General features: G+C 47.8%; 1 protein-coding gene across 1 annotated transcript; it reads right to left on the bottom strand.

Annotated features, from left to right (window-relative positions):
* Window positions 1-1913: 1913 nt before the first annotated feature.
* GTPBP10 (GTP binding protein 10) lies at window positions 1914-26016 on the bottom strand. Its single transcript, XM_044295159.1, has 10 exons — window positions 25876-26016; window positions 20181-20374; window positions 18259-18350; window positions 13497-13641; window positions 11217-11290; window positions 10124-10176; window positions 9399-9506; window positions 6975-7052; window positions 2521-2644; window positions 1914-2234 (listed from the first exon to the last, which is right to left on the bottom strand). The coding sequence occupies exons 1-10, from the start codon at window positions 25906-25908 to the stop codon at window positions 1981-1983; spliced, it is 1155 nt and encodes a 384-aa protein (XP_044151094.1). The 5' UTR covers window positions 25909-26016; the 3' UTR covers window positions 1914-1980.
* Window positions 26017-27465: the final 1449 nt, after the last annotated feature.

The following is a 27465-nucleotide window of genomic DNA, read 5'->3' as shown; positions in this document are numbered from 1 at the left end:
AATGTCCTTATGTCCATTTTCACAGACCGACAGCCCAAATACAATTTAAAGGGGCATTTTTTTATCTGTAAAAAAATGGGCAAATGTGTGAATGTAACCTTAGGCCTCAGGCACTGGCCAACAACAGCCATGTGCATGTGCTGCGGACCGCAATGCATGGGCACCGACTATCTGTATCTGATGGTCCGCACCGCCAAAAAGTAGTGCATGCACAGACAGAAAACACACAGAAACACTCCGTAGTGCTTCCATGGGTTTCTGTGTCTCCGTTCCGCACCTACCTTCCGGACTGCAGTGCAGAAATGGCCGGTGAACGTACATTGTTGACCCGCTGTTTGCGGCCGTGTGCATGAGCAGCGCACCTGCCTGACCACCGTTTCACTCAAACTCCTCCTTGCTGCGTTATGGTGGTCAGCGTGGCTCCCAGCAATTATGCACTGTTCACCTATTCTGAATGTTTTTTGTGACAACCCCCTTAGGATACAGTGACCTGATTTTTTTATATTCTTTTTATTGTAGTTTTCAATTATAATCAGAACTTTTTTTTTTTTGTCATAGTCCCTTGTTACAGTACATATAAAAGGTATAACAAATACAAGTCATAAAACAAAAATACTGCATATATAATACAATACCAGACTGAAGAAATTACGGATTTCATATCGACTTAAAGGGGTGTCCGGGACCAAAAAATGTAAACAACAAAAATCCTTCTTTCTTCCAAAAACAGCCCCACTCTTGTCAAAGGGTTGTGTCTGGTATTGCTTCTCAGCTCCATTGAAGTGAATGAAGCGGAGCTGTAATACCACACACAACCTGTGGACAGGTGTGGTGATATTTTCAGAGAAAGCAGGGATCATGTTAAGCCAACATGAAATCTGTAGTCTGGTATTGTAGTTCAGCCTCACCCCAGTGACTAGGAATCAGCTGCAGTACCAGACACGGCCTGTGGACTACAGTGACGCTGCCTTTCCTTTCACCATACTGGAACCGTGACGGACGTGATTTACACAGGACCGGGACTCCTCGCACCATGTTATTAAATAAGACTGAGCTTCGTTTTGTACGTTTGGGAATGGTTTCTGCATTGCTAAAGAAGTTCTACATTAACTCTTTATAAGGCAGACAAAGTGGAATGTAACTTTCTTTTTTAACTGCTTTACTTCGTTTCAACCGTGTCGTAGCTTTTTAGCGTGCAAATGTTTGTGTATGCCTTATAGTGGTCAATTTCAAATACTTGCAAATATTCTGTAACTGGTGAAGTACTAGATTTTACCAAAATAAATATTGACTTTTCTGCATTTTGTCACCTGTAGAGTGTAATGAGCACAGGGGAGCCGGCCCTGCCGATATGGAAAACCCACGACCTCTAGGTGATCTTTTTACATTTTCCACAGAACCAAAAATTACCTCGGGAATTTCCAAGCCCAAGAACTACACAGCGCAGCGCTGACAACTGTGGAGTATCTTCTGTATGTAAATAATAAATTGCACCGAACGAACATGACAACCAGACATTAAACAACCTCGTCGTGTAACTTTTTCCCCCACTATTGGGGTTATTTCTTAAATACAGAAACATTGCTCCTTTAGAAAGGTCGTTCAGGATAACAAAAAAGATCTGCATTTTATTTCTCCAAGAACAGCACCACCTCTCTCTAGAGGCCAAATCTGGTATTGCAGCTAAGCCACATTCACTTGAATAGGAATGAGCTGCAATATCAGGCAGCCGGTGGATAGGAGTGTTGCTCTCTCAGCTGGGTTGGGTCGGGAGGACATCCTTTTCGCTAATCTAGACCACCTCATAAAATGGATGGTCCAGAGTGCATTGCAGTCTCAAACGGCAGGTCTTCATTTTAGAATCTGTTCACGGAGGTCTTGCTGCACAGACACAAAGCTTAGACATTTTTTTGTGTTTCTGTACAAAATATTTTATTGAAATTACAAATACTGTACAATATTGTCCATCTGGGGGATGATTCAATCCAAGGTGTGTTCTGGGGGAGGAAGCAGCTGTTTATATGGGACGTTGTGAGAAGGTAAGATGTGAAGACTCTGCAGCTTCTCTCTGGCGGTTTCTTGGATGTCCAGTTCGGCCTGTTCATCTAATGATCTGCGGATGCAACTGATGAGGTCTGGAATTCCCTGGTTTGTAGCCACGGAGATGGGGACAATGTGCTTGAAGTTAATCTGTTGTTCTGGGACCATTTGCTCTGGTAACGTATGTAAATGATCTGATAGGAACAAAACAAAAAAGCATAGTATACACATTCTGCATTTGTGGAGGAGCAAGTGCCCTACTCAATTATCTGGGTGCCCCTTCTCCGTCTCCTATCTCTTCACCAAGATAGCTACATCTGAGGGTGACACACAGTTGGGGACACCTCACCCCCTGCAGTGACATAGAAAATGTGTCTTCATTCTAGGAGGTTTATGGACATTTACACAGACTGTTGAAAGTAGCAAAAAGGGACCTACTGGCTGCTGCAAAGCGACAGCAGACACACAGAGATTTCTTACCCTCTGGATTCTCAAGCTGCTTCACCAACTCCTGGAACTTGTCTTCAGCACCAGGCAGATCCATCTTATTGACAGCCAGCAAGGCAGGCTTATCCAGCAGTTCTTCTTTGTACAATTCAAGTTCCTAGGATATGATGAGTGTTATACAGTTAAACTAACGATGAACTGCAATACTAGAAACAAACCACAGAGAAGAGAGGCGCTGTCTGATCTACTCAGAGCTACAGGAACCACATGTGCGAGTTTGTTCCCACAAGCTAGGCCCAAGTCCAGAGAGCTTCTGTCTCTGAGAATACAGCTGTCAATGGATCAATACTACCAGAGTACCCCTGAAGTAGAGAGAACCAACATCTAAGAGGGTCTAGAAGCTACAAGGCTGTGAAAAATACAGTCAGCAAGGTATTCGCCCGTTTATGGCATAGAGACTTTACTGCTGCGGAAGAGTATTCTGCTAACGCACCCCTCACACTCTGATAAGGAATGGCCACCCAAATCTAAAATCTGCACCCCTCAGCCCAGGTACTGCAGAAATTGGTTAGTGAGAACAGCATTGCATGCCTAAGGTTATTTGGGAAGACTGCAAAAGAGTGTGTGTGGGGGGGGGCACTACTACAACTTTCATCACTGCTGCTGTCCATACACTCCTAATAGGGAAGGATTGCACTGTGATATGCTTGGAACTGTGCCTGTTACTGCCATATGTACTACTACTCCCATCTGCACTTCAGTAAAGAGAGACTTAATTACGGAAACCAACGGTCCAAGTTATTGACTCCTCATACCTCCGCCAGCACCACTCTCGTTGCACCCAGGGGCTTAGGCTACTTTCACACTAGCGGCAGGACGGATCTGACAGGCTGTTCACCCTGTCGGATCCGTCCCGCCACTATTTCGCCGTGCCGCTGCTCTGTCCCCATTGACTATAATGGGGACGGGGGCGGAGCTCCAGCGCAGCACAGCAGTGCACGGTGAGAGGCCGCCAGACTAAAAAGTACTGCATGTCCGACTTTTTATAGTCTGGCGGCCTCTCACCGCGCACTGACGTGCTGCACTGGAGCTCCGTCCCCATTATAGTCAATGGGAACGGAGCAGCGGCACGGCGGATCCGACACGGTGAACAGCCTGTCGGATCCGTCCTGCCGCTAGTGTGAAAGTAGCCTTATTTACATATTATAAAACATCCATTGTCTACAGATTGAGGCCACCTAAAGGAATGGGACCAAAAGCATTACTTTCAGCTGACATGCGCTCATCTCACACGTCAGATGGATTAATACTGATAAATGTGATAGATGCCCTTTAAGGTGTACCTCCAATTTTGAGCATTTCAAGCTCGGCTCAAAACCTCTATGCCAAATAAATTCCCAGTCTATGCCGATGGGGTTTCAAGCTCAATTTTTTCTGTATCAGGCCCCACTCCCCTGCTTTCATAGGCACACTTAAATGATGGAATTGTCACCAGGGATTGTTTAAGATATCACTGCATACTAATTGAGTCCAATGGGAGTTGAATGAATCTGTACTTAGTGAGCTCCCCCTAGTGGCAGCTGCTGGTGGACAGAAGTTTATTTTTTTCTGCTACGGCTGTGGGAAGAAAATCAGGGTATGCGAGGCCCTGCATCAGAGTAAAACAGGGCTCCGACCACTGTAATGATATATGTCAGGCAACTAAATTAGGCAACATGGGTGATTTTTCAAACATTTTTTTTTTTTATTCATTTTCTGTCCTATTTAGATCCCACACTCCTGCAGTATACATAATGGGGGTCATTTAGTATTAGATATACGCCAATTTTTTGGGTATATCTGTGACAGATTCGGTCACAAAGGGGATTTGCGGCCGAACCCCAGCTCACGCCAGGTCTAAAAAAAGCGGACGGGACGGCTGGCCCATCTCATCATTTTCTAGAGCTGTTTGAGGTGTTTTTTAATGTCCCCCAGCAGTAATAATGTCCCCCATAGTGGCCCCCAGCAGTAATAATGTCCCCCATAGTGGCCCCCAGCAGTAATAATGTCCCCCATAGTGGCCCCCAGCAGTAATAATGTCCCCCATAGTGGCCCCCAGCAGTAATAATGTCCCCCATAGTGGCCCCCAGCAGTAATAATGTCCCCCATAGTGGCCCCCAGCAGTAATAATATCCCCCATAGTGGCCCCCCAACAGTAATAATATCCCCCATAGTGGCCCCCCAACAGTAATAATATCCCCCATAGTGGCCCCCCAACAGTAATAATATCCCCCATAGTGGCCCCCCAACAGTAATAATATCCCCCATAGTGGCCCCCAACAGTAATAATATCCCCCATAGTGGCCCCCCAACAGTAATAATATCCCCCATAGTGGCCCCCCAACAGTAATAATATCCCCCATAGTGGCCCCCCAACAGTAATAATATCCCCCATAGTGGCCCCCCAACAGTAATAATATCCCCCATAGTGGCCCCCCAACAGTAATAATATCCCCCATAGTGGCCCCCAGCAGTAATAATATCCCCCATAGTGGCCCCCAACAGTAATAATATCCCCCAACAGTAATAATATCCCCCAACAGTAATAATATCCCCCAACAGTAATAATATCCCCCAACAGTAATAATATCCCCCAACAGTAATAATATCCCCCAACAGTAATAATATCCCCCATAGTGGCCCCCAACAGTAATAATATCCCCCAACATTAATAATATCCCCCAACAGTAATAATATCCCCCATAGTGGCCCCCAACAGTAATAATATCCCCCATAGTGGCCCCCAACAGTAATAATATCCCCCAACAGTAATAATATCCCCCAACAGTAATAATATCCCCCAACAGTAATAATATCCCCCAACAGTAATAATATCCCCCATAGTGGCCCCCAACAGTAATAATATCCCCCATAGTGGCCCCCAACAGTAATAATATCCCCCATAGTGGCCCCAACAGTAATAATATCCCCCATAGTGGCCCCCAACAGTAATAATATCCCCCAACAGTAATAATATCCCCCATAGTGGCCCCCAACAGTAAAAATGCTGGGGGGGAAAATACATCACTCATTTCATCCACTTGCACGTGCAGACAGTTGTTCCTCACTTGATGCAGAAGGACCTGCGCTCCCAGCATGATGACATCACCATGCACTCCCAGGGATCATGCTGGAAATGTAGATCCTTCTGCATCAAGGGAGGAGCGGCCATGTAAATAGCCCCATAGGCTGCAATAGCTCTGAAAACCGCTGTTTTTCACTGGTGTGTGAATGCAGCCTTAGTGCGACCTAAAAGCAAACTAATGCTCAAAATAAGATGCAAGTGACAGCAGAAAGAAAGACCACCACCTGTAACCATCGCCCCCATTATTTATCAGAGAGATATTTTATCTGCCCCATTTAGGAAACATCAATTTTTTTCCTGGTGGTGGAATAAGAGGAGTGGTGGGGGTCCGACACCTGGGACCCCCGCAGATCAGCTGTTTGAGAAGGCAGCGGCGCGGCCTTCTCACTGTTTACCGCTGGCCCAGTGACGTCACGACTAGTATCAACTGGCCTGGGCGCGGCTAAGCTCTGTTCACTTGAATGGAGCTTAGCCCCGCCCAGGCCAGCTGATACAAGTCGTGACGTCACTGGGCCAGCGGTAAACAGTGAGAAGGCCGTGCAGCTGCTGGAGCGCCGCTGCCTTCCCAAACAGCTGATCGGCGGGGGTCCCGGTTGTCCAGAGGATAGATCATCAGTTTAAACAAACTGCAGAACCCCTTTAACCGTATCTGGAATATTTTTTTTAGGATGATTGTGCGTCTCAGGCTCAGCTGGGGTTAGACTAGAAACCTGCAATTTTTTCAAACTGTTACACATCGATGCAAAACTGCATGAAGGTGCCCATGACTGTAAGGCCACTTTCACATCTGCGTTTTTAATTCAGGTTTTGAGATTCAGCAGAATATCTTAAAACCTGAATTAAAATGATCCGTTCCATTTAATACTATCCGGATGGCTCCCTTTCGGCCTCATCCGGTTGTATTAAATCAAAACTGAACAAACCTAATCAGGCATAAAAAAAATCAGGCACCATTGACCTAAGCTACTTCACAATGGAGTTAGGATTGTCCGGCAGGCTGTTCCAGCAGCTGAACAGCCTGTTGGATCCATACTTACGTTTGCACACGTCTGCTGCCTTAGGTCCGGCCCGGCTCCATTCACTATAATATGCCTTATATTGATTATCATGTCTGATCAGGTTTGTTCAGTTTTGTGAACAGGACACAAAAACGCTGATCCATTTAATTCAGCTTTTAAGAGCCTCTGCTGGATCTCCAAAGCTGAATAAAAAAAAAAAAACGCTGATGTGAAAGTATCCTAATATATGGGGGTATAATATGTATTTTGGAGTGTGTGTATGCCAAACAGTGAAAATTGTGATGGCAGTGAAATGGTTAATTGCTGCCATCACTGGGAGCATCGTCGCACAGCATGGTACTCACCAATGTCAGTAGCTGCACTGTTTCGAAGGCTGTTCTGAATGGAGTCTTATAGGAAAGCTGAAATCCAGAAATGTCTACCTAGAAAAAAGCCACAGCAGCCAATTAGCAATTCGACTCCACTTTAAGATAAATCGGAAATGTCTGACTGGTGACTGTGCCCGACCACTGATCACTCCCTGTCTATGGTGTAGGAGTGTAACTGTGCAATCACAACATGTACAGTCTGTTTTATCCATCAGTCACACTGCTCTTCTCATCTCAGCCACTAGATGGCAGCTCGTTGAAGGTGTCCTATCTGGACGGAAAGACTTAAAAGTGCCCCCTTTTGCTTCTTTTCAGCATCACCTTATGGCCTCATGCACACGACTGTTGTGTGCATCCGTGTCCGTTGTTCCGTTTTCCGTGATTTTCTGCGGACCCATCGACTTTCAATGGGTCCGTTGAAAACTCGGAAAATGCACCGTTTGTCATCCGTGATCCGTGTTTCCTGTCCGTCAAAAAAATACGACCTGTCCTATTTCTGTGACGGACAACGGTTCACGGACCCATTCAAGTCAATGGGTCCGTGAAAAAACACGGAGGCACACAAGATTGCCATCCGCGTCCGTGATCCGTAGGCTACTTTAGCACAGACGGATCCGCAGATCCGCCTGCATACAGCTTTTTCAGATCTGAGTTTTCACTTTGTGAAAACTCAGATCTGACAGTATATTCTAACACAGAGGTGTTCCCATGGTGATGGGGACGCTTCAGGTTAGAATATACAACGAACTGTGTACATGACTGCCCCCTGCTGCCTGGCAGCACCCGATCTCTTACAGGGGGCTGTGATCCGCACAATTAACCCCTCAGGTGCCGCACCTGAGGAGTTAATTGTGCGTATCATAGCCCCCTGTAAGAGATCAGGTGCTGCCAGGCAGCAGGGGGCAGACCCCCCTCCCTCCCCAGTTTTTAATTAATTGGTGGGCAGTGCGGGGCCCCCCCTCCCCTGTATTAAATTCATTGGTGGCCAGTGCGGGGCCCCCCCTCCCCTGTATTAAATTCATTGGTGGCCAGTGCGGGGCCCCCCCTCCCCTGTATTAAATTCATTGGTGGCCAGTGCGGGGCCCCCCCTCCCCTGTATTAAATTCATTGGCGGCCAGTGCGGCCCCCCCTCCCCTGTATTAAATTAATTGGCCGCCAGTGCGACCCCCCCCCCCCCCGGCTCCCCCTCCCCTGTATTAAATTCATTGGTGGCCAGTGCGACCCCCCCCCCCCCTGTATTAAATTCATTGGTGGCAGCTGAGAGTTCCGATCGGAGTCCCAGTTTAATCGCTGGGGCTCCGATCGGTAACCATGGCAACCAGGACGCTACTGCAGTTCTGGCTGCCATGGTTACTTAGCAATTTTAGAAGCATTATACTCGCCTGCGCTGTCTGTGACTGGCCGGGCGCTCCTCTCCTACTGGTAAGTGAGAGGTCTGTGCTATAAGCAATGCACCGCACAGACCTTTCACTTACCAGTAGGAGGAGCGCCCGGCCGGTCACGGACAGCGCAGGTAAGTATAATGCTTCTAAAATTGCTAAGTAACCATGGCAACCAGATCTGCAGTAGCGTCCTGGTTGCCATGGTTACCGATCAGAGCCCCAGCGATTAAACTGGGACACCGATCGGAACTCTCAGCTGCCACCAATGATGGGGAGGCCGAACTAGCCACCAATGAATTTAATACAGGGGAGGGAGGGGGGTCTGCCCCCTGCTGCCCGGCAGCACCTGATCTCTTACAGTGGGCTATGATATGCACAATTAACCCCTCAGGTGCGGCACCTGAGGGGTTAATTGTGCGGATCACAGCCCCCTGTAACAGATCGGATGCTGCCAGGCAGCAGGGGGCAGTCATGTACACAGTTCTTAGTATATTCTAACTTGAAGCGTCCCCATCACCATGGGAACGCCTCTGTGTTAGAATATACTGTCGGATCTGAGTTTTCACGATGCAACTCAAATCCGATGGTATATTCTAACAGAGGCGTTCCCATGGTGATGGGGACGCTTCAAGTTAAAATATACCATTGGATTGGAGAAAACTCTGATAGGGACTCCTGACTTTACATTGAAAGTCAACAGGGGACGGATTCGTTTGCAATTGCACCATATTGTGTCAACGTCAAACAGATCCGTCCCCATTGACTTGCATTGTAAGTCAGGACAGATCTGTTTGGCTCCGCACGGCCAGGCAGACACCAAAACAACTTTTTTTTTTTAACTTTCCTTCATGTCTGGTGATCCTCCAAAAATCACGGGAGAAAAAACGGACACGGAACAACGGAACCCCGTTTTGCGGACAGTGAAGAAATACTGTCGTGTGCATGAGGCCTATTTGTGTAGTTAATATAAAGGAGTCACTGGTGTGAAATGTCAGAAAGTCACCAGCAGAAAACTCACCACAAACAGCAGCTGCTTTGTTCTCTCCACATGCTTGAGGAATTTGTGGCCCATGCCCCTGTTGATGTGTGCACCTTCTATTAAGCCGGGGAGATCGGCCACTGAAATCTACAGAAAGACCATGCAGTGAATAATCCAAGACAAAAGAAGCATCAGACGGAAATCAACATTTCATTTGTATCTCTGGGAGAAATAAACTTCTGCTTATGTGAACAGTTACTTTGCTTTCCTCGCCTTCACCAGGATAGATAAGAACAAGGATAGTGGAGGGGAATATTAGAGTGAGGCGGGGGAGCATTGAAAGAGAGAGAAAAAAAAAGAGAGAAAAAAAAGAGAGAAAAAAAAGAGAGAAAAAAAAGAGAGAAAAAAAAGAGAGAAAAAAAAGAGAGAAAAAAAAGAGAGAAAAAAAAGAGAGAAAAAAAAGAGAGAAAAAAAAGAGAGAAAAAAAGAGAGAAAAAAAGAGAGAAAAAAAAGAGAGAAAAAAAAGAGAGAAAAAAAAGAGAGAAAAAAAAGAGAGAAAAAAAAGAGAGAAAAAAAAGAGAGAAAAAAAAGAGAGAAAAAAAAGAGAGAAAAAAAAGAGAAAAAAAGAGAGAAAAAAAAAGAGAAAAAAAAGAAAAGAGAGAAAAAAAAGAGAGAGAAAAAAAAAGAAAAAGAGAGAAAAAAAAGAGAGAAAAAGAGACGGGGGAGCATCAGGAGATGGAGTGCATCACACTAACTGCTATTACCTGCTTGAAATCAGGATACATGATTTTCCCCAGTTCAGGCTGCACTGTTGTGACTGTAAGACAATTATAAAATCTTTTATTGTCCAGTTGGATTCAGTCTTTTCCCTCTATGCCATCCAGACTGCACACGTGTCGCCCACAGACCGGATGGGGTAAACCATGGGATTCACCCGTCAGTTGGTCTGTGCACTTCAAATTAATGGCACCCGGATGCCACATAAACGTCTACATACACCTGTGTTCTGCAGATGGAAATAGGACCGCTGTCCGAGTCCAGTCGTATCGTGTGGACAATAATATGACACGTGGCACACAACCCAAGCTAATAGAGGCACCACAAGTCAACGAGCCTTAATACAAAAACAGGATACAAAGAGACGGACCTACAGACAACAGTGAATGTGATGGAAAACAAAAAGAAAAAGTGGAAAATGTTGGGCCACACTGATGCAATAGCAGCAAATAGAACGCGTCACTTGGATAGGACGGGGCAGTTGTAATTACACTGCAACGCCGTTGCAAAGGAGATGACGCACAGGTAAGGCCCCATTCACACGACCGTACTTTGGTCCACATCCGATCTGCATTGTTACAATGGATCAGGAAAAAAAATGGTTGCAACACAGACACCATCTGAATTTTTGTGGATCCATGTTTTGTGGACTGTAAAATACATTCGGTTGTGTGAACGCACCCTAAACCTTTAACAGGAAGCGGCATTCGTATTAGCGCTGCGACTCCTTCAAACAGCTGATCGGCAGGGGTGCCGGACCACCACAGATCTGATACTGATCACCTATCTTGAGAATAGGTCATCAATATAAAAAACTGGTCAACCCCTGGCTGGAGCATGAGGCTAGGACATGTTACTTGTATCCTTGTGTCATGCTCCACCATCACAGACACGGCCAGAGGAATAGCACATCGCAGCGGTTTTATCCGGTGTGTTGTAAGTGTATTTTCATCCATGACTATGATAAGTGATCTCCTGTAGACTGCTCTGAGCAGCCGCTGATGCCTCGTTCAGGACTCGGCTGTAGGTTACAAAGTTTTGCCCGGTTTTCTTCTCCATATGAAGCCACTGACTACTTACATGGATAATCGGCGATCTCTGGTTTGGCGTGTGACACTTTGCTGACTAACGAGGACTTGCCCGCATTAGGAAACCTGTAGAAGAAATAAGTATTACAGGTAAGGAATACAGGATCACTTCACTGGTGGCCGGGGCTTTGTGACTGGGGCTGACACCGCGTACAGGAGTGTACTGAGCAGCAGTCAGTATGCGTTATGGTCTTATGGTGAGGTAAGGTTGCGGGAGGTCCAGGTATTGACGCCATGAACAGAACATCTACCTGGTGACCTCATCATCTTTTCAGATGCAGGTCCGTCATTTCCCGGGCTCTTCTTCTGACAACGCGGTGCGTTTGGTAGCACAAGACACTTCGTGCTGCCCTTGGACTGGCCAGCACTGCTCATGTGAACACTACTGGCCAATGCAAGAGCAGGGCTGGGCAAGCATGAAATGTCTTGGGCTACCAAAGCATAGTATGCTTCAGGTATTTTGAGAAGTGGTGCGGCCATCTTGGACGACGGATGAGGAGCCTGAGAATTAGTGGACGTTGCACACTGCCTGTGACGTGCAAGCTGCTGCACAGGGCACAGTCTGCAGTCTCTCCTGTGCCTCAGACCTGCACAGTTTGGAATGATCCGTGTTACTAACGGGCCGGACGCTGTAGAATAGCGGCTGCACTGGAGACTCTGCAGTCGTGGGTCAAATGTCTGGGTGTATACATAATGTTCAGCTACCGCTGCATCCACTGGTTCCAGGGATCGCTGGGTGACAAGGTCACATGACCATGATGACACCTGGGACAGCCCTGACAGCTGTCACTTCTCCCGTAAGTGGGGAGCTCTGCCCCTAATAACGTGACCCAAGTCATACATCAGAATAACTGTCGTACAATGGCAGGGAAAATATATTCCAGGGTTTTTATTTTACATTATGAAAAAATATTACTACTTTTACTTTTCTTCACTGTGAAAGTCAGTATTGGGGAAAAAGCTATTGGCTAAAAAAAAAAAAAAAAGTCAAAGAAATAAAAGAGACAAAAAATATTCATTTTAATAACCTAAAAGTAAAGTTATGGCCCTTAAAAAAATTGCTTTGGTCCTTAAACAAACAGTGTGGCTATTAAATAGAGGTTTAATGGGATGCGCTCTTCAGTTTCCCCGCTCATTGATCTACAATACAGAATACTACTAATAATTCACCTTAATGTCTCCATCAAAGGAAGTTTCGCCAAATGGCAGAAATACAATGAAAAGCGCAATGGAGAGATCAGTGGAAGACGGAGCGGTGAAGTGTCCTCGCAAGCGACAGACTGTGCTACAGGTCTTTAAAAGGAGCACTTTACCCCCCCCCCCCCGCTAATTAAAGGCACAGAGCACACAATAGGGAGAGGCCGAACACTTCATGCGCAACCTTTACATGTATTACATCTCCACCATAAACATGAAATGCCCCCAAGTTAAAAGCTAAAGCCAGATAAAAGACGTTCCAGAACGGCATCTCCACTCAGGTATACAGGGTTCCCATTAGGTCTCATTCACATACGCTTTTTTCAGCACAACATTGCTGCCAGCCTCCTACACCCGACTCTGTTCTGTTATATGGGGTAGCACTGTAGTATTCTGCAAAGCAGGAGGCAGAAGAAAAACAATGAAGGGGGCGCAATGCTAAACCTGCCCTGCAGCCCCTACATTCTCAGGGTCGATGGCAGTACCAGAGGTCTGACCCCCACTGATTATAAAGCAACTGTCCTAGTGATATAACACTCACTGGGAATAACCCTTTAAAGGGGTTTGGACAATTCCTACTTTTTAGATGGTTCCCTGAGCAAAAAGGTGACCTCAGCAATCAGCTATAATCTGTGAGGAAACCTGGCAGCAGGCGCTAAATTTCCCTGCAGCGCCAGGTCGGGTGCACACCGTATCACGGATGCACACCCATTCACTAGAATGGGTCCACAATCTGGGAGATATGGTGCGGAACAGAGACACAGATCAGAAGCACTACAGCGCTTCCGGGGGTTTTCTGTCCGTGCCTCCACACCGCAAAAAGTAGTGCAAGCATTATTTTTTTGATGTGCGAACCGTTGGATGCAAATTGCGCACCCCATTCAAGTGGATGGATCCGCGTCCGCAGATGGCATCCAAGTGGCCGGTGCATTGCAGACCGCAATTTGGGGTTCATAGCCTAATAGAGGATTTATTTGTGTTGTATGGAGCAGCGTGACACTAGACTGGTGAAAAAAGTACAACTTCCAGGAATTCCAGGGTGGGTTTGGATGATAGGAATTATACTGCTACTCACCCAACTAACCCCACGTCTGCAATCAGTTTCATATCCAGGCGGATTATTTTCTTCTGGCCTTTGGAAGGAAAGAAATCTGTTTTGTAACCTCCGCCTTGACCTCCTCTGGCCACCCGCAGCTTGTCTCCTTCTCTGTCCAGCTCACCTGGAAGCACAGTTAGGACACAGCTGAGCACAACAGCTTCACCATAGCTCCTATGGAAGTTTTCTGCTGTACATTTTTATGAAAGCATATTTTGCGCAACATTTTGGGATCTTAACCACATTTCTAAGAAGTGAGCAATGCATGGGAGGGATGAGGCCTACACGGCGTCCAAACAAATTTATCTTTACTTGCGTCAGAAAAGTGACTATAAATCCTACCAGAAATCTAGGAGCTGGTGTAGATTTCCATGTTTGGACCTCCCGGGATGTGCCCAAAGCATAATAAATCCCTCAAAGGATTTTGGTGGTGGTGTTTATTTTGCCAAAGTCAGGGGACACGTCTCTTTTTTGTATCTACTCGTCCCCCTTTATCTTGCCTAAACCTCTTAAAAAGGTCCACTGTAACCTTAAAACAATGTTGTGATCTCAGAGTCACCTCAATTGTGCCCCCCAAAAACAAAAAAAAACAACCACCAGCCAGTGGAATACCTTATGGGGTCATAATTCATGAGTCTCCCAAACTCAGGAGTTCCGTACAGTATAAGGCTACTTTCACACTCGCGTTTGGTGCGGATCTGTCATGGATCTGCGCAGAAGGATCCGTTCAGATAATACAACCGCATGCATCCGTTCAGAACGGATCCGTTTGTATTATCTGTAACACAATAGAAAACGGATCCGTCTTGGCTATGTCAGAGAAAACAGATCTGTCCCCATTGACTTACATTGTAAGTCAGGACGGATCCATTTGGCTCAGTTTCGTTAGACAGACACCAAAACGCTGCAGGCAGCCTCCAGAGCGGAATGGAGACGGAAAGGAGGCAAACTGATGCGTTCTGAGCGGATCCTTTTCCATTCATAATGCATTAGGGCAGGCATGCTCAACCTGCGGCCCTCCAGCTGTTGTAAAACTACAACTCCCACAATGCCCTGCTGTAGACTTATAGTTGTAGGCTGTTCGGGCATGCTGGGAGTTGTAGTTTTGCAACAGCTGGAGGGCCGCAGGTTGAGCATGCCTGCATTAGGGCAAAACTGATCCGTTTTGAACCTCTTGTGGATCCCTGAACGGATCTCACAAACGGAAAGCCAAAACGCCAGTGTGAAAGTAGTCTTAGAATGTATTGGCTTCGATGAGCGGAAGTTATTGCTTTGTGAAGTCTTGTGAGACTTCGAGTAATAACTTCATAAATTAACTTGTACTGTAAAAAAAACATTTCCCGAACTCTGGTTCGGTTCCAAGGTACCACTCGTTTCATCCGAAGTCGATTCGCTCATCTCTATATATAATCCATAGAAAATGCAACAGAACCAGAGGTCACACAAATTTTTTTTGAGAAGAGTATAATTACTCCTATTAGCATTTTAGAGGAGTATTTTTAGCCAAGGAGGAGTACGAAATAAGACGCTTGGTGGCTTTTTTTTTTTTCCTCTGTCGACGTAAGCATATGAGGGCTTATGGTGATGGGGTCGAATGTGGCGCCTACGTACGCCAATATATATATGCACCATTTGGAGGAAGATGTCGTCTATGTGTCCCACCACTTCGCTCATGTAGAGAGGTGGTGGAGATACATTGATGACGTCTTCCTCCTATGGCTTGGTTCTCTCGATGAATTACATGCATTTCATAATCAGCTTGATCCTGATGTCAAATTGCCCCTTGTTCACTCTTTCAACAACATACAATTATTAGATACTATGGTGAACACTGTCGAGGGCTCATTACAGACTGCTCTATAGGCTAAACCTACAGACAAGAATTCCTTGCTCAGATATAATAATGGCCATCAAAGTGATATGGTGAAGTATTTACCTCACAGTCAATTTCTGCGTGTTAAATGCATGGTCTCTGATGAATCTATTCTGCATGTAACTTTGGATACTATGGCTGGCAACGGTTATGCAGTGTCCCTATTGCAGCAACAAAAGGATAAGGTCCTGGCCCTTGATAGGAGTCTCACTTTATAATCTAGACGTAAAGATACTACACGTAAGAGAATTTCGTTTATTTCTACTTTTAATGAACAGAGCAACAAAATCAATAACATTATACGCCGTCATTGGGGTATGCGCCGTAGCTGTTTGAGGGACATTACAGAATTTGAGAATGTCGCCTCATGCTCAAGGGCGAGTGAGGCAGTGGGGCGACATACTCCATTAGACATTTTCTAACCTGCAGTTCTGATCATGTTATTTATTTGTTGTTCCGCCCATGTGGCCTATGGTACGTGGGCGAGACAACACTTGATTTAAAAACCAGACTTGATCAGATCAACACAGTTTATCCGTAAGAAAAAAACTTGACTTACCAGTATCCAAAGATTTTACGGAGTATAGACACACGGAACATCAACTCCATTTTCGTATTATAGATCATGTGACCCCCCCGCCCCCCAAAACGTGGAGGTGACAGATCTACTTCGTTATTACGTAAAGAACTACAGCGGATATATAAACTTGACACATCATTGAAACCTCGATTTAATATAGAAGTGAAGCAATATTTGGAAGCGTCCTGTTGCATTCTAGGGCACCATCTAACATCCAAACAGTGGTGCCACCCTAAAGATATCCCATACAGCAATATAGGACAAATAGTAGCGCCCCCGAACAACAATGCCATGCACACAAATACCCATCAGTGTTCCCTCTAAGGCTACTTTGACACTCGCGTTTGGTGCGGATCCGCACCGATAACACAACCGTCGGCATCCGTTTAGAACAGATCAGTTTGTATTATCTGTAACATAGCCAAAACAGATCCATCTTTAACACCATTTAAAGTCAATGGGGGACGGATCCGTTTTCTATTGTGTCATATTGTGTCAGTGAAAACTGATCCGTCCCCATTGTCTTACATTGTGTGTCAGGACGGATCCGTTTGGCTCCGCATCGTCAGGCGAACACAAAAACGCAGCAGCCTCCAGAGCAGAATGGAGGCGGAACGGAGGCAAACTGATTCATTCTGAGCGGATCCTTATCTATTCAGAATGCATGAGGGCAAAACTGATCCATTTTGGACCGCGTGTGAGAGCCCTGAACGGATCCCACAAACGGAAGCCAAAACGCGAGAGTGAAAGTAGCCTAAGCTGTGCGCTCTAGAAAGGAAACACTGATGGGGATGTTCAGAAGTGTACCTGGCACAGTGTTACCCAGGGCATGGTGCCAGCCATATTACATGGGGGAGCCAACACAATGTCCCTATAATATAACACATATCTCCCCCGTGTGGTCCTAACAGAAAGTTATATTTGGGCCTCCAATCAGCAACCAATTAGCCGTAGCCTAATCTTCCTGTCTAATCTATACTGTCAGAGATCAGCGCTGGAGAATCCTACAGGGCAGAAGTGATATCCGGGGACAATGCTGGGAATATGGGACTGTCCTGCTGAATCACGGATGCTTGTTTTCATGGGGTTGGGAGTGCCAGGAGAGACCGATGAGCTGGAATCCTAAAAGAAAACTAGTCAGAATAAGGGCCCTTTCACACGGGCAAGTATTCCACGTGGGTGCAATGCGTGAGTTGAACGCATTGCACCCGCACTGAATCCTGACCCATTCATTTCTATAGGGCTGTGCACACGAGCGGTGATTTTCACGCATCACTTGTGCGTTGCGTGAAAATCACAGCATGCTCCTCTTTGTGAGTTATTCACGTAACGCAGGCCCAATAGAAATGAATGGGGTTGCATGAATATCGCAAGCATCCGCAAGCAAGTGCGGATGCGGTGCGATTTTCACGCACGGTTGCTAGGTGACAATCGGGATGGGGACCCGATCATTATTATTTTCCCTTATAACATGGTTATAAGGGAAAATAATAGCATTCTGAATACAGAATGCATAGTACAATAGGGCTGGAGGGGTTAAAAAATAAGTTTAACTCGCCTTAATCCACTTGTTCGCGCAGCCGGCATCTCTTCTGTCTTCTCCTGTGAGGAATAGGACCTTTGATGACGTCACTACGTTCATCACATGGCCGTCACATGATCTTTTACCATGGTGATGGACCATGTGATGAGCGTAGTGACGTCATCAAAGGTCCTATTCCTCACAAAAAAAGACAGAAGAGAAGCCGGCTGCGCGAACAAGTGGATTAAGGCGAGTTAAATTATTATATATATTTTTTTAACCCCTCCAGCCCTATTGTACTATGCATTCTGTATTCAGAATGCTATTATTTTCCCTTATAACAATGTTATAAGGGAAAATAATACAATCTACAGAACACCTAACCGAAACTTCTGTGAAGAAGTTCGGGTCTGGGTACCACAGTCAGTTTTTTATCACGCGCGTGCAAAACACATTGCACTTGCGCGATAAAAACTGAACAACGCAATCGCAGTCAAAACTGACTGCAATTGCGTACCTACTCGCGCGGGTTTGCCGCAATGCACTGGGACGCATCCGGACACGCTGGTCTGCAAGTGGCCTAATAGTCTTCATCCTGATGGCATCTGTTCAATATGCATCTCCTGCACATTTCCAAAATGACGCCGCTCTCTACACTGGTACAGCAGCGGTGTACTGCTGTGCGATATGTACTGGGCTCAGCGGTCATACATTTATTAGGCAGTGCGAAGGATAGGAATACAATACACAAAGAGCAGCATCTTACCTAATTTTATGCCGTCATCAGCGGTAACGGCAATGCCAATGGGAACATCCACCAGACAATCGGCCCCAGATAGTCCTTTGAGAGCCCGAACACTAGGAGGAGAGACATAAATATATGTGTTAGTGGTCAGAGTCCTACTTGGTTATGACCAAGAGCCGGACCTTCCAGTACTAAAGAGATTTCTGTAGGGGAATATATTTTACTGCACACAACTGCCTTCCTGTTCTGTAATTGAATGCAGCTTCCTGCGCATGCTCAGACACTCTCCCCACTGCTGCCTCCTCATCGCTGTTGGTTTATGCAGCTTTATGCATATCAATTGCTTGTACCTTGCCTGTGCCGCAGTACACCCGTATAGAGTGAGAAGTCTTCTCCTGACACATTCCAGCCGCTTTCCGGCCAAAGCCCAGCGCTCATGCTGGCAAGAGGCTGGATAATGTTATAGTCTATAGGGTCCGGTAGAGAACAGCAGTACCGGGCAATGCCGGATCCGGCAGACAAACATAGGTCATGTGACACTACCCAGCAGTCAGGCCACAACACAGGTGAGCTGTGGCGCTGAGCGGGATATAGAAAAGAGAAAAAAAAAAAACATGGAACAGGTATATTTTGGGGTGGAAACCGTGCGCAGTAATTTTATATAGCTTTTAAATGGGTTGTGCACCCCCTTCCTCTCCCTCCTGGGCAGACGTACGAAGGAACGCATACTTACCTGCTTCCTTCTCTGGACTCTTGAATGTAAACTTCCTGTTCGATGAAGCTGCAACCAATTGCTGGCCGCAGCAGGGACCTGCCTCCTTTTTGAATCATGACAAATGGCCACGTAATGCAGGGGAGCAGGTCACCGCTACGGTCAGAGACTGGCTGCAGCGGCGTCAAACAGGAAGTTTACACACAGGAAGCTCAGAGAAGAAGCTGAAGCTGTGGAGCAATGGAGACGGGTCAGCATGCTTCTCTTCACAGGTCTGTGCAGGGGGTGGACAACCCCGTTTAATATCCTTTTGGGACATTGTACAATCTTTGGGGAAAAAAAACAAAAACGCATACAACTAGAAATGTCGGATTGCTTCAAAACTTGCCATGTAGTTATGTCTAAACATATATGTAATGATTACAGGTGTGCTCTGGATCTTCCCACAAGAGGGCGGAAAAGTGCTTCTACTGCAGCTCTATATAGAGGTTCTCAGAGGCTACTTTTGGGTAGTGTACCTTATGGTGAGTGATTGTTGCGTGTAGGGTTGCACTACGTAGCCTAGTATCACAGAACATGGAGCACGCTGCTCTCAGCGCGCTCCATGTTCCCTCAGCAACACAGGGGAGAAGGAAGTGCTGCACCTGACGGGCTAATTGCTGCTGATCGCCGCTCCCTGTGACAGAGGCTGGGTGACGGCTATGTAATTCTGCCGCCAGCACCCGCCTTCTGTATCCTTTGCTGTGGAGTGACTCTCTGCCTTCCCTTCTCCGCCTAACTGAGGAAGGCCCATGCCACTGGTGCCACCCTTCACCAGGATCCTCAGGTCACCTAGGGAGACGTCACATCTGAGGGACCCTAAAAGCTCAGCCATATGTGCAGGACATCCTGCCACCACATGTGCTCCTCTCATGGCAAGGCTTCCGTAGACAACGGCAGGGCAGCCATATTTCTTCTCATCTTGGACAACCCCTCAAGGAAAGCCGAGAGGTAACAATTCAGCTGCCATTGCAGCTCCCACAGTGTCTGAAACCCAACTTTCCCAAGCTCCTGAATAGCCTCCCCCTCCCAGCAAGAGATCGACACTTCAGAGAAAACCTCTACTCAACGGTGGATGGAGCCAATATGGCCACCCTACTGGCATCTATAGGGGCTATAACCCAGCTTTCCCAGACTCCTGAACAGCAAGAAGGACTCAGAGACCTTCATTTACTAGAGATCCAGGGCTCACCTGCTATTAATCCCCACACCGCCAACAGCACGTTTCTGGGGACACTTGCTCCTTAGGTTCTTCATCGTGACGCCATTTTTGGCCACCACCCACACATCGCCTCCTTTCCCGCCTTCTCCGCCTAACCGAGGAAGGCCCATGCCACCGGTGCCGCCCTTCACCAGGATCCTCAGGTTGTCTATGAAGTTTCCATACTACAGGGAACAGATATGTCACGTGAGAATACATCCCTGCCGGCTTGTCGTAATATACAGAATCCTGGACCAAACAGCTTACAATCTAATAAAAAGGGGTAGAAATGAGGTAAGAATAATAAAAAATCCTTAAAGGGGTTGTCCCATCTCAGACAATGGGGGCATATGGCTAGGATATGCCCCCATTGTCTGATAGGTGCGGGTCCCACCGCTGAGACCCGCACCTACAGGTCCTTCTCAAAAAATTAGCATATTGTGATAAAGTTCATTATTTTCTGTAATGTACTGATAAACATTAGACTTTCATATATTTTAGATTCATTACACACCAACTGAAGTAGGTCAAGCCTTTTATTGTTTTAATATTGATGATTTTGGCATACAGCTCATGAAAACCCAAATTTCCTATCTAAAAAAATTAGCATATCATGAAAAGGTTCTCTAAACGAGCTATTAACCTAATCATCTGAATCAACTAATTAACTCTAAACACCTGCAAAAGATTCCTGAGGCTTTTAAAAACTCCCAGCCTGGTTCATTACTCAAAACCGCAATCATGGGTAAGGCTGCCGACCTGACTGCTGTCCAGAAGGCCATCATTGACACCCTCAAGCAAGAGGGTAAGACACAGAAAGACATGTCTGAAGGAATAGGCTGTTCCCAGAGTGCTGTATCAAGGCACCTCAGTGGGAAGTCTGTGGGAAGGAAAAAGTGTGGCAGAAAACGCTGCACAACGAGAAGAGGTGACCGGACCCTGAGGAAGATTGTGGAGAAGGACCGATTCCAGACCTTGGGGGACCTGCGGAAGCAGTGGACTGAGTCTGGAGTAGAAACATCCAGAGCCACCGTGTACAGGCGTGTGCAGGAAATGGGCTACAGGTGCCGCATTCCCCAGAAACAGCGGCAGAAGCGCCTGACCTGGGCTACAGAGAAGCAGCACTGGACTGTTGCATGTCATTCGGAAATCAAGGTGCCAGAGTCTGGAGGAAGACTGGGGAGAGGGAAATGCCAAAATGCCTGAAGTCCAGTGTCAAGTACCCACAGTCAGTGATGGTCTGGGGTGCCATGTCAGCTGCTGGTGTTGGTCCACTGTGTTTTATCAAGGGCAGGGTCAATGCAGCCGCTATCAGGAGATTTTGGAGCACTTCATGCTTCCATCTGCTGAAAAGCTTTATGGAGATGAAGATTTCATTTTTCAGCACGACCTGGCACCTGCTCACAGTGCCAAAACCACTGGTAAATGGTTTACTGACCATGGTATCACTGTGCTCAATTGGCCTGCCAACTCTCCTGACCTGAACCCCATAGAGAATCTGTGGGATATTGGGAAGAGAAAGTTGAGAGACGCAAGACCCAACACTCTGGATGAGCTTAAGGCCGCTATCGAAGCATCCTGGGCCTCCATAACACCTCAGCAGTGCCACAGGCTGATTGCCTCCATGCCACGCCGCATTGAAGCCGTCATTTCTGCAAAAGGATTCCCGACCAAGTATTGAGTGCAGAACTGAACATCATTATTTGAAGGTTGACTTTTTTTGTATTAAAAACACTTTTCTTTTATTGGTCGGATGAAATATGCTATTTTTTTGAGATAGGAATTTTGGGTTTTCATGAGCTGTATGCCAAAATCATCAATATTAAAACAATAAAAGGCTTGAACTACTTCAGTTGTGTGTAATGAATCTAAAATATATGAAAGTCTAATGTTTATCAGTACATTACAGAAAATAATGAACTTTATCACAATATGCTAATTTTTTTAGAAGGACCTGTATATCGAGAGCGGGGCCCCGCAAGTGAAGGAGGGTGCACTGCGCATGCACAGCCGCCTTCCATTCATTTCTATGGGGACGCCGAAAATAGCCAAGCGCTGGCTCGGTTATTTCAGTCGGCCCCATAGAAATGAATGGGAGCCTGGGCCGCGCATGCGCGGTACGCTCCCATTCACTTCTATGGGAGCAGCGCTTGGTGGTGGACGGACCCCGGGAAATCTGGGGTCTTCCAGCCACAGCTCTCCCCGCTCCGTTCTCATTATAGGGGGACCCGCACCTAGCAGACAATGGGGGACTATCCTAGCGATATGCACCCATTGTCTCAGATAGGAATTCCCCTTTGATCCCCGATGGTCCAGCGCAGTGCTAGGGGAAGATGCCTGCAGTGACCTCTAGAGGGGAAATGCAGAATTACATGTGGGATCCCCTCTATAATAGCTATATGCGTTGACAACCTCTGCCCCACAAAAAATGGGGATATCCTCCATACTTCTGGCAGCAGAGATGCAAGGGGGGGGGGGGGGTATGGATTTTGTAACTTGCTGCAGTTTATGGGGTCACTCGGGGTGCAGTCATGGCGGTGTGATCAGTATTTGAGGGCGAGGTTAATATGGCGGCGGATGAAGCGGTAAGTGCATGTTCCCATTATTTTGTCACATATGAGGGTACTGGGGGGGGGGGGTTATAATTAGGACAATCCCTTTAAATCTGGGTCAGAATCAAGTGCTGGATTATCAGAATTTCCAGACGATTGGATGCCTAATTAAAGGAATTTTGCTCCTATAATTAGGGTTGTCACCCCCATGGAGATCATAAAGGGGGGGGGGGGGGCTTGCCCTAGAAGACATGGTGGCACTTGGTATTACATGGAGTCACGGAACCCCTTTTATGTATCTGGGCACCTTGCAATACCACATCTTCCCTGCAGGGGGCACCCAAGGTAACATTCACACACAGCGGTCGTGGTGCGTTAGATTTAATGAATTTCAACTAATTGTGGCAATTATTTTGCACCGCGACCGTTACATCTGACTACTCCCTAAAGATTACAAGTCACAGGGAAAGAGTCGCTTCAATTCCAGGAAAGTTGGGTGACAACCAACATGGCTGCCACTAAGAGGACGAGGCTTTTCCCTATTCCTCCCCCTGTGGTGACACTGACAACCCTGAGGAAACTGTAATTCTAGACATACAGGTTGTCACCCAGCTTTCCCGGGAACAGAGAAGACACAGAACCGACAAGCAAAGAAAAAGGAAGATGGTGGCGACCGGGACTGTAAGCAGAAATCCCTGCAGATCCTGACAGGACACGCTGGGCCTTGTAGTACCGCGCCAGATAAGCTACAGGGGAGCCAGGGCTGCTGCAAGTCCATGACACTGACAGCACAGGTGGAGCACAGGCGGAGGACAGGCGTAGTAGTACTGGACAGGGATACAGCACAGGCGGAGGACAGGCGTAGTAGTACTGGACAGGGATACAGCACAGGCGGAGGACAGGCGTAGTAGTACAGGACAGGGCTACAGCACAGGCGGAGGACAGGCGTAGTAGTAGTACAGGACAGGGCTACAGCACAGGCGGAGGACAGGCGTAGTAGTAGTACAGGACAGGGCTACAGCACAGGCGGAGGACAGGCGTAGTAGTAGTACAGGACAGGGCTACAGCACAGGCGGAGGACAGGCGTAGTAGTAGTACAGGACAGGGCTACAGCACAGGCGGAGGACAGGCGTAGTAGTAGTACAGGACAGGGCTACAGCACAGGCGGAGGACAGGCGTAGTAGTAGTACAGGACAGGGCTACAGCACAGGCGGAGGACAGGCGTAGTAGTAGTACAGGACAGGGCTACAGCACAGGCGGAGGACAGGCGTAGTAGTAGTACAGGACAGGGCTACAGCACAGGCGGAGGACAGGCGTAGTAGTAGTACAGGACAGGGCTACAGCACAGGCGGAGGACAGGCGTAGTAGTAGTACAGGACAGGGCTACAGCACAGGCGGAGGACAGGCGTAGTAGTAGTACAGGACAGGGCTACAGCACAGGCGGAGGACAGGCGTAGTAGTAGTACAGGACAGGGCTACAGCACAGGCGGAGGACAGGCGTAGTAGTAGTACAGGACAGGGCTACAGCACAGGCGGAGGACAGGCGTAGTAGTAGTACAGGACAGGGCTACAGCACAGGCGGAGGACAGGCGTAGTAGTAGTACAGGACAGGGCTACAGCACAGGCGGAGGACAGGCGTAGTAGTAGTACAGGACAGGGCTACAGCACAGGCGGAGGACAGGCGTAGTAGTAGTACAGGACAGGGCTACAGCACAGGCGGAGGACAGGCGTAGTAGTAGTACAGGACAGGGCTACAGCACAGGCGGAGGACAGGCGTAGTAGTAGTACAGGACAGGGCTACAGCACAGGCGGAGGACAGGCGTAGTAGTAGTACAGGACAGGGCTACAGCACAGGCGGAGGACAGGCGTAGTAGTAGTACAGGACAGGGCTACAGCACAGGCGGAGGACAGGCGTAGTAGTAGTACAGGACAGGGCTACAGCACAGGCGGAGGACAGGCGTAGTAGTAGTACAGGACAGGGCTACAGCACAGGCGGAGGACAGGCGTAGTAGTAGTACAGGACAGGGCTACAGCACAGGCGGAGGACAGGCGTAGTAGTAGTACAGGACAGGGCTACAGCACAGGCGGAGGACAGGCGTAGTAGTAGTACAGGACAGGGCTACAGCACAGGCGGAGGACAGGCGTAGTAGTAGTACAGGACAGGGCTACAGCACAGGCGGAGGACAGGCGTAGTAGTAGTACAGGACAGGGCTACAGCACAGGCGGAGGACAGGCGTAGTAGTAGTACAGGACAGGGCTACAGCACAGGCGGAGGACAGGCGTAGTAGTAGTACAGGACAGGGCTACAGCACAGGCGGAGGACAGGCGTAGTAGTAGTACAGGACAGGGCTACAGCACAGGCGGAGGACAGGCGTAGTAGTAGTACAGGACAGGGCTACAGCACAGGCGGAGGACAGGCGTAGTAGTAGTACAGGACAGGGCTACAGCACAGGCGGAGGACAGGCGTAGTAGTAGTACAGGACAGGGCTACAGCACAGGCGGAGGACAGGCGTAGTAGTACAGGACAGGGCTACAGCACAGGCGGAGGACAGGCGTAGTAGTACAGGACAGGGATACACAAACAGCACAGGCGGAGGGCAGGCGTAGTAGTACAGGACAGGGATACACAAACAGCACAGGCGGAGGACAGGCGTAGTAGTACAGGACTAGGATGGAGGACAGGCGTAGTAGTACAGGACAGGGATACAGCACAGGTGTAGTAGTACAGGACAGGGATACACATACAGCACAGGTGGAGGACAGGCGTAGTAGTACAGGACAGGGATACAGCACAGGCGTAGTAGTACAGGACAGGGATACAGCACAGGCGTAGTAGTACAGGACAGGGATACAGCACAGGCGTAGTAGTACAGGACAGGTGGAGGACAGGCGTAGTAGTACAGGACAGGGATACAGCACAGGTGGAGGACAGGCGTAGTAGTACAGGACAGGGATACAGCACAGGTGGAGGATAGGCGTAGTAGTACAGGACAGGGATACAGCACAGGTGGAGGATAGGCGTAGTAGTACAGGACAGGGATACAGCACAGGTGGAGGACAGGCGTAGTAGTACAGGGCAGGGATACAGCACAGGTGGAGGATAGGCGTAGTAGTACAGGACAGGGATACAGCACCTTCCGGAGCAGCGTTCTGCCGGTCCACACCATGCTGCAGAGGAGAGGACGCCCGGAATGTCAGTGTGAGAGCGGGGCCAGCGGCACAGGGCATGGGAGTGCGCCCGGATAACTGCGCCCCGGAACCAGAGCGCTGCACAGGAGTTCCGGCCTCTTCTAGGACCGGGACCACAGCCAGGCCTTGGGGAGAAATGTAGTCCGGTCACTTACCTGCAGGGATTGGAATATTACCTGAAAAATAAGAAGACAAATACAGTGTAAAAAATGTGGTCAATAAGTTAAAAATAAGCAAATGTCAAATACATGATAAATAGACAGATAGATATGGGTTAGATATTAAATGTATAAATATATATATGAGGTAGATTTTTTCTAAATCAGGTTCAATATTTTGTGCTAATTATCTGTACGGTCAGGGCACCTCTTTCAGATACAGGGCCCCAAACCCCCTCCCTAGATTGCTGAGTACCTGCAGCCACCACTAGAGGGCACTTATGGCATTCAGTAATCTAATATATAAAGCTATGTGTGTGTCCGCTAAAGGAATTCGCGACGTCGCATTTACAATTACGAAATTTCGCACACAGATACATCAGGTGTCCAGGGAGGTGTCTCAGCTCTCTAGCACCTACAGTTCCTGAGATATTCCCAAATATGGCAGATCACATGACCCTTATCAGCCAATAGAAGCCTGCAGGCTCTTAGTCTCCACATACACACAGTTTTACACCAGGTTTCCATAACAATCCAGCCATTTTTCTTCACTGCTGTAGGTCAGCTCTAAAGGGGCAGAGTGCTGTGGAGGTCACAGTTAAGGGTCAGGTAGGGTGGCCATTCAGGCCACCCTCAAAAGACTGACTTAAAAACCCCGCCTCCAGAACCCACTAAGCCACGCCCCCTCCCACTCCTCAGCCAAATGAAGGTAAAAATCTACTTCTGTCAACTGCAGGGCTGGGAGGGAGGGTGACTTTCTCCCTGCAGCTCACTCTCAGACAGCACAGTGCTGCTGTCTGAGAGTGAGCTGTTCAAAAGGACATCCCTGTGTCCGTCCAGGCGCTGCACCAGACGGAGGACAGGGAGTCTGAAACCCGGACTAAAACTAGACCTCTGGCCACCCTAGGGGCAGGCTGCTGTGGAGGTCACAGTTAAGGGGACAGTCCGCTATGGAGGTCAGTGTTAAGGGGCAGATTGCTGTAGAGGTCACTGTTAAGGGGATGGGGGGTTGTGGAAATCACTGTTAAGGAGATGGGGTACTGTGGAGGTCACTAATAAAGGGGCAGCTGCTGTGGAGGTCACTGTTAAAGGGGCGGGCACTGTGGAGGTCTCGGTTAAGGGTGCAGGGAACAGTGGAGGTCACAGTTAAGGGGAAGGTCCACTATTGAGGTCAGTGTTAAGGGTTGGGGTGCTGTAGTGGTCACTGTTAAGGGGGTGAGGTGTTGTGGAGGTCACATTTTAAGGGAACAGAGCTCTGTAGAGGTCACTAATAAAGGGGCAGCTGCTGTAGAGGTCACTGTACCAGGGGAGGGCGCTGTGGATGTTACTGTTAAGGGGGCAGGCCGCTGTGGATGTTACTGTTAAGGGGGCAGGGTA

The sequence above is a fragment of the Bufo gargarizans genome, chromosome 5 (genome assembly GCF_014858855.1).
Source record: "Bufo gargarizans isolate SCDJY-AF-19 chromosome 5, ASM1485885v1, whole genome shotgun sequence".
NCBI lineage: Eukaryota > Metazoa > Chordata > Amphibia > Anura > Bufonidae > Bufo > Bufo gargarizans.
Note: the sequence above shows the minus strand (reverse complement) of the source record. Positions and strands in the feature narration are given on the sequence as shown.

Bases quoted from the DNA above. Each gene is read 5' to 3' on its own strand.
- GTPBP10 (XM_044295159.1), bottom strand. From the start codon at position 25,908: ATGGTGTGGACCGGCAGAACGCTGCTCCGGAAG. The intron at 20,375-25,875 runs GTGCTGTATCCC...TGTTCCCTGTAG, and splicing joins GCAGAACGCTGCTCCGGAAG to TATGGAAACTTCATAGACAA. The intron at 9,507-10,123 runs GTAATAGCAGTT...GTCTTTCTGTAG, and splicing joins TGTATCCTGATTTCAAGCAG to ATTTCAGTGGCCGATCTCCC.